At 37.1% G+C, this 6,725-nt stretch overlaps 1 protein-coding gene across 1 annotated transcript; it reads left to right on the plus strand.

Annotated features, from left to right (window-relative positions):
• The first annotated feature begins 1,918 nt into the window (after positions 1-1,918).
• On the plus strand, positions 1,919-6,562 carry LOC129365735 (gamma-glutamyl hydrolase). Its single transcript, XM_055039163.1, has 9 exons — positions 1,919-2,150; positions 2,258-2,372; positions 3,648-3,698; positions 3,792-3,876; positions 4,300-4,438; positions 4,622-4,728; positions 5,742-5,835; positions 5,932-6,069; positions 6,148-6,562. The coding sequence occupies exons 1-9, from the start codon at positions 2,033-2,035 to the stop codon at positions 6,264-6,266; spliced, it is 966 nt and encodes a 321-aa protein (XP_054895138.1). The 5' UTR covers positions 1,919-2,032; the 3' UTR covers positions 6,267-6,562.
• The last annotated feature ends 163 nt before the right edge of the window (positions 6,563-6,725 follow it).

Below are 6,725 nucleotides of genomic sequence, written 5' to 3' on the forward strand. Positions count from 1 at the left end.
CAAAAATCTTTTCCTATCTTCATTGATTTTATTGCAAAACTTTCAGATTTCATGTTTTTGTCGCTTTTTAAAATATCAATATGTAGAGTGTGGAGCAAAAGTGAAATATGTAAAACATTGAAATGATCAGCACAGAAGAAGTGCTGCTGTTTTTATGGAACGGGGTTCTACTAGTCTTTATAAACAGTCAATATCTTACTTATCATCAGTGGAGACTTTAGAAAAACAGACAGTCTGACCACTAAATTGGATTAAAATCAGACAAACGTTTTCTGTTTGGGGTCAGTTACGAGTATAAAAAATATTTCTCTTCGCTAAATGACGAATAACAAGAGATCATTTTTAGATGTTTGATTACATATCTATTACTTTTTGTTTGATTAAATACAGACGTTTACATAAACCATAGTATCTGGTTCTTTAAGACCATTTTAAAAAAAGCCTAGAGAAATATATGCTCTTTAACTAAGTAAGGGCAATTTTTTTTCTGGAGTATTGTGAAATAATTGGTTTAAATTGCAGCATTAAATTAAAACTTACTATTTAAAATAAATGAACTTAAAAAACAATGTTTAGACAACTTGTCTCTTGTTAAATAATTATAAGAACTTTCATTTTTGAGTTAAAACCAATACAAATTTCTTGTTGACTTAAATTGCACTTTCAAGGCAGCAGGTGGATTTTTATTTTCCAAGTTAAACCTTCAAATGGTTTACAGTGTGCAGAGACCTGGTTTGTGGTACTTTGCCAGAAACTTTCTTTGAGAAACAATTTGTTAAACATTATCTGTAAATGGGCAGAGAAATATTTTTATAAATAACTAATGTGCTGTTTGAAAAACTTCCTGACATCACAAAAAAAGCAGCCACTGCCCCTCACCTAGCAACCCCACTATGCCCAGCCTGTTACTTAGCAAGCTAAGCTAAGCTTCAGTACGTTTGGTCAGCTGATTTTACCGCTATATCTGCTGTACAATAGCTGATGGATAAGATAAGTGTTTGGTTGTTGACTTACCATCCAGAAACTACTTGCTGCATCTTTGTTGGTTGTGCAGTTGGCTCTACTTCTGCTTTTCAAAGTTGTACAGTTGTATAATTTCACACCTGTCTAGTCTTTTGGCCAGCAGCAGCTTATTTGGGTTTGAAGTGATCGGAGACATTTAAAACAGCAAGTTCTGAAAGTAGCCAGAGTGACATCTCATGATCTAAGAAGAATTTTTCTCAAAATATGTAATGATCATAATTTGTACAGACCTATTAACCTGTACAAGGCAACATTATAGGTCACTTAATTTATCCAGGATGGTCTTTTATTAGTGTTAACACAGCAGTTGAAGTTATTTCTGCCAGCTTGCTTTACTGCCATTTCATTGTGCTCATATTGGCCAATGAAGTTTCCTAACTTTAAGAAGTTGTGCCCTAAAGTTATGTAATCCGAGAACTTCACAACAGGTTACCTAATAAGTTATGTTTTCTTGTAGGTTTTATAAGCGGGAAGGTTTTTTAAATGCACATAAAAGCCCCAGATTTTCCTAAACGCTCGTGCAGCTCCATTGGAATAAGTTTGGAGTTTCTCAAACTCTCATTGTAATCACTGAAACGGAAACAGGCTGTCCAAAGCCTCGGCCTTGAACCACTGCTTTCATTTTCGCACACATGACCTTGTCTGACACCGCATTTCATGGTTTCCACTGAGACCTGCAACAAGTTCTTCAAGGTGTAAAAACCTTAATTGCAAAAAGCCCGTGTCAGATGCATGAACCTGGACCGTTTACAACATCAGCAGATGAAACTTTTCCCAAAAACTCCATGCCATCTGCAGGATATTTTGTGCTTACGTCAGCTGTGAACTTGTCCGACCGGCATGTGCAGTAAAACAGACATCACATGCAAAGCCGGGCATTCCTCACTTCCCCTTTCTGACTGTATCCGCCTCTACTTCTACATATATAAGTCTGTCGTTGCTATAATCACAAACTGAATCTTCTGGCAGGTTTGTAAGAATCATTTTTGCTGAATTCTGCAGAGGGGAGATGCCTGGCAGAAGATTTTTAATCTGCTTCTTCCTGTTTTCCGTTTGCCTCATCTGTTGCCATGAAGCCATGCCTGCTAATCTCAAACAGGAGACGCTGAACGACAGACCAGTGATTGGTAAGAAACTTTATTGAGGAGCTTTGCATGTAAAAAAAAAAAACCACGCAAAATCAGTTGGTCACAGCCACGTTTTGATTGTTTTTGTGATTTGTTTTGCTGATCAGGTGTTTTGACTCAAATGGTCTCAGATGATGTCATGAAACCTTTTGGAGCGACATACATACCCGACTCTTATGTCAACTACATCGAGTCAGGGGGAAGCAGGGTGATGCCGATCAGGTGGGTTGAAGGCGCCGCTGGTTTTACCTGTTAAAATGGCAGCAAGATGATAAGAAGAGGTTTAATATTGTGAGGGGAAAAAAATACTTTCTATTTGCAGATTTCTTTTTAAACTTTTTGATTTTGTGATGGAGAATGTTTTCCTCTTGATAATGGCTTTTGAAGAAACAGACTATCCCCCCTGTGACCCTGTAGTGAAAGACAATTCCACAATACATGAATGGATTAGTCAAAAACTAATGTAGTACCTGATTTTAACATGTTTTGCACCAACAACTGCTATCCAGTTTGTGATAACTGCAGTCATTTACCTCCATGTAGAGAAAGTTTAGTCCTCACATCTTGGCAAATTGTTCAGTTTAGCCACTTTTGGGGCTTACAAGCTTGAACGCTCTTTTAAAGTCAGGCTTCAGCATCCTAATAGCATTTAATCCTAGACTTTGACTAGGCCGCTTCAAAAACTCCAGTTTCTGAATTTAGAGTCATTCAGAAATGGACTAGCTTCACTTGAACGTAGCCTGACAATTCTAACATTATTGTGATAAATTATACCACTGTAGTTCTTGAAACCATTTTGAAGTAATGTAAGATCAATAAATCTCAATTTCTAACAACTATTTAATGCTAGGAGACATTTTAAATATGCAAAGTGAATAAAACAAGAAATATAGTGAATGAAACATTAGGTCATCCACTCTTTGGTAGAAAGAGACACATGAGAAAAACAAATAATCATGCTTGTTTTGTGTGTGATACATTGATTATTGCTTATTGAAGCAAACTTGCACACACACCATGTTTGTCTCCAGTGCACACAATGTCTTACTGAAAATCTTTGGGATTTTGTTTGAAAGGCGGACAGACTCTGTGTCATTTTTGTCCAGCTGCGGTTCTGACTTTAGACCAGAACCTCAGTGATGAAGCAACGGCGCTAACGCTTATTGCATGTTGTTCCTGGTTCTTTTGTGACCTGGACTATTTTTAGTGGATAATCCTGGGAAAGTTCACAACTTTTCCATGTCTCCCCCACTTGTGTACAACGACTCTCACTCTCTGGCGTCCCACAGAAATGGCTTCATAGCTCTTCCTAAATATCCGTTAATAAATTATTTATAACATAAAATAATACACTTATTTTGGGTGGTTAATATTTAGCTTCTGGAATGTTTTTCCCAATTCCTCATCTCAATCCAATTGAACGTTACAATAAAACCATATAACAAATGTTTGATGATTTTTTAAAATGCGCACTGACTGTGCTGCTGTGTTTGACAGATTGACTCTTCCTACTGCGGAGTATGAAAGCATCTTCAAGAAGATAAATGGGTGAGAAAACCCAACATATTTATCATTCTGCAGGAGAACCATTGAATCTTTCATTAAAATGTTGACCACTTTTAATTTCTTTGTGGTGTTCAGTCTGTTTTTCATCGGTGGAGCCGTAGATTTGATGACCTCAGACTTTGCCAGGGTGGCGAAGATTTTTTATAAACTTGCTCTGACGGTGGGTACAACGCATCAGGTTTAATTTTCTGCTTAATATTCTTAAAATTTTCTCAGCACTGACTGTGATTTGTTCTTCATTTTGTTAATTGTAATTCTTGTGATTCTTCTTCAGCCTCATTTTGCATCCTTTTCATTACCAATCAGTTTCTTTGCATTCATTTCGGGCATCTAAATAGAAAACTTTGCATGCTCTTAAGACACATACATTTATTTATTGTCATTCATTGTTTAAGTTATTTGTGTTTCCTAATTTGCATCTGCTTTGCTGACTCTGTGTCTTAGACTCAGTCAGTAATCCAGCTATGCTCTTTGGCTGCAAAGTGAGAAAGATTTCATAAGCAGCCTTTAAAGGTTATGCATTGTTCTCACGTTTCTTTTGTTTTCGGAGCGCAGGGAAGTAAAATGAGTGTGTTTGTTCCAGGCCAATGATGCAGGGGATTTCTTCCCCATCTGGGGAACCTGTCTGGGCATGCAGCTGCTCACTGTGCTGGTGGCCGAAGAGAATCTGCTCTCTGCAACTCCAGCTACTAATGTGGCTTTGCCCCTCAACCTAACCACAGGTGAAACCTTTCTGTGGCATCACTGATGTCTTTTAATTGCTTGGATTGTTTTTTTAGGTTAAGAAAATATAAACTGTTGTTAAACTTCATGGTTCAGTATGTATCTAAACCTCTTCAGTTTTAGTTTTCAACATTACTTAGATGCATTTTCATGTTTCTAAATTTATGCTTTTATTCCTACAGAAGCCTACTCCAGCAGGATGTTTCAAGGTTTTTCTAAAGAACTAATAAAGGCTTTGACAGAAGAACCTCTGACTGGCAACTTTCACCATTATGGCCTTACAGTACAGGTATCTTCCTCTTTTGTTGTTTTTACCATCAAAAAGGATAATTCGTCATATTTTTTATGCAAATGCATATTTTCTATTGAAAGTGCGTGACACAACTTGACACAGACGCAGTTTTTCTTGCAATCTGTTTGGACAATCAGAGATGGGCACCTCAACCTCATCCACAGTTAAAAACAGGCGTTTTGTTGTTCTTTTAATGCCAGAGTCACATCAAATCAAGCCATCTATCTGAACTGTACAGTAGTGAACGCTGTTCGCAGCTTTTGACAGCAACTAGAATAATTAGAATAAAGGCAATTTTATCGCACTGCTTGAACTTTTCCATATTTTGTTCCATATATATGTTTTAATTTGGTCAACCAACCACAACGTAGAGAATAAATGTGTCTGAATGAGATGGTTTTATACCAGAACAAATAGCAATGTGACATAGTCATTAAACAACTTGTACCATTATGACCAATAGGAAAATCTGACTGCCTGAGCCAGGATTCAATCTCAGCAGTGAAACCATTTAGGCAGATTAAACAAATTTACACAAAAACATTACAATAAAACCCTAATTAACTTACTTAGGCAGTTTGTCAGCAAAAAAGGAATGAAAAAAGTTGATTTTGGGTTTAGTTTCAGTTGAGACATTTACCCTAAACATTCAACCACAGCTGCAAAGGAAGAGTTCAGATCAGCACATGTTCTTAAAAGTTACAATGGCCTAGTCAAAGTCCAAACCTACATTCAATTAAGAATTTGTGGCAAGACTTGCTGTTCTCAAATAGTCTCCATTCATCTAATTGAGGTTGAGCTAATTTGCAAAGTTCAGCCTGAAAAACCTGCAGACGTGACTGGAGAAAAAAAAAATTGTGCTTGCCACACTTCTCAGATTTTCTGTTTTCTTCCAACCTCACAAACACAAACTACTTTGTGTTGGTCTACTACATAAATACTTTGGCTTTTCCAGCTATCATGTGATAAAATGCTGAAAACTTAAATGGAAAATGAAACTCTTCCTCCAGACTTTCCAGGAAAACGAGAAGCTGAGCGGTTTCTTCTCCCTGCTGTCGACGAACGTTGCCGAAAATGGAGTTCACTTCGTCTCCACCATTGAAGGTTATTCGATTATTTGAGTGTGGAAGTGAAAAGCCGGAGTGTTGCTCTTGAGTCGGGCGGTGACAGAATGTCCTTTGGTTTCCGCTGCCCTGCCAGGTAAAAGGTATCCGTTCTACGGAGTGCAGTGGCATCCCGAGGGGAACCGCTTTCAGTGGAACAGAAGGTTAAACTTTCCTCACTCCAGTCATGCTGTTCAGTTGTCGTCGCAGCTGGCTGAGTTTTTTATCAGTGAAGGTGAGAATTAAGTGAGAACTATTCTGTCATTACATGCTTAAACTGTGTATCGCCTTTGATCGTCTGTGCTTTGTTTAGGACGGAAGAGTTTGCATCATTTTGACTCCCCTGAGGAGGAAGACGCCTCGTTGATCTACAAGTTCACTCCTGTCTACACTTCAAACTTTACTGCCTATGAGCAGGTCTATTTCTTCTGAGTTTCGGAGGATGCCAAAGCCTGCTAGATGCCTGTATTTCATTTTGAAATGTGAAAATGTGGCTTGAATTTAGGTGCAACATTAAATACTTTTATTGAGAAAAAGATTATTTAAAGCCATGATAAGATCAACGTCAATGATATTGTGGACTTATGAAGACAGGTATTTCAAAAAGAGAGCACTTTTTTTGCAATATGCAGCAAAGTTGAGGGTACATATTGCTTCATATTTTCTTTTATTTTAGAGGTTTTCACCTTCTTGATAACTTTGTATGAATTGTATTGTCAAATAAAGTAAACTGATTGATTGTTATACATACTTTAAAATGTTATTATTGATATTAAAAGTATTTTTTTCTTTCTGAATGTGGAGTGCTGTAAAGAAATAATTTGACTCCATTACAGGTATCTTTTAATAACACTTAAATATTTCAAAAACAAATACAACCAGATGCAGACA

This window comes from Poeciliopsis prolifica, unplaced genomic scaffold (genome assembly GCF_027474105.1).
Source record: "Poeciliopsis prolifica strain line A6 unplaced genomic scaffold, Auburn_PproV2 SCAFFOLD014, whole genome shotgun sequence".
In the NCBI taxonomy this organism is placed as follows: Eukaryota; Metazoa; Chordata; class Actinopteri; order Cyprinodontiformes; family Poeciliidae; genus Poeciliopsis; species Poeciliopsis prolifica.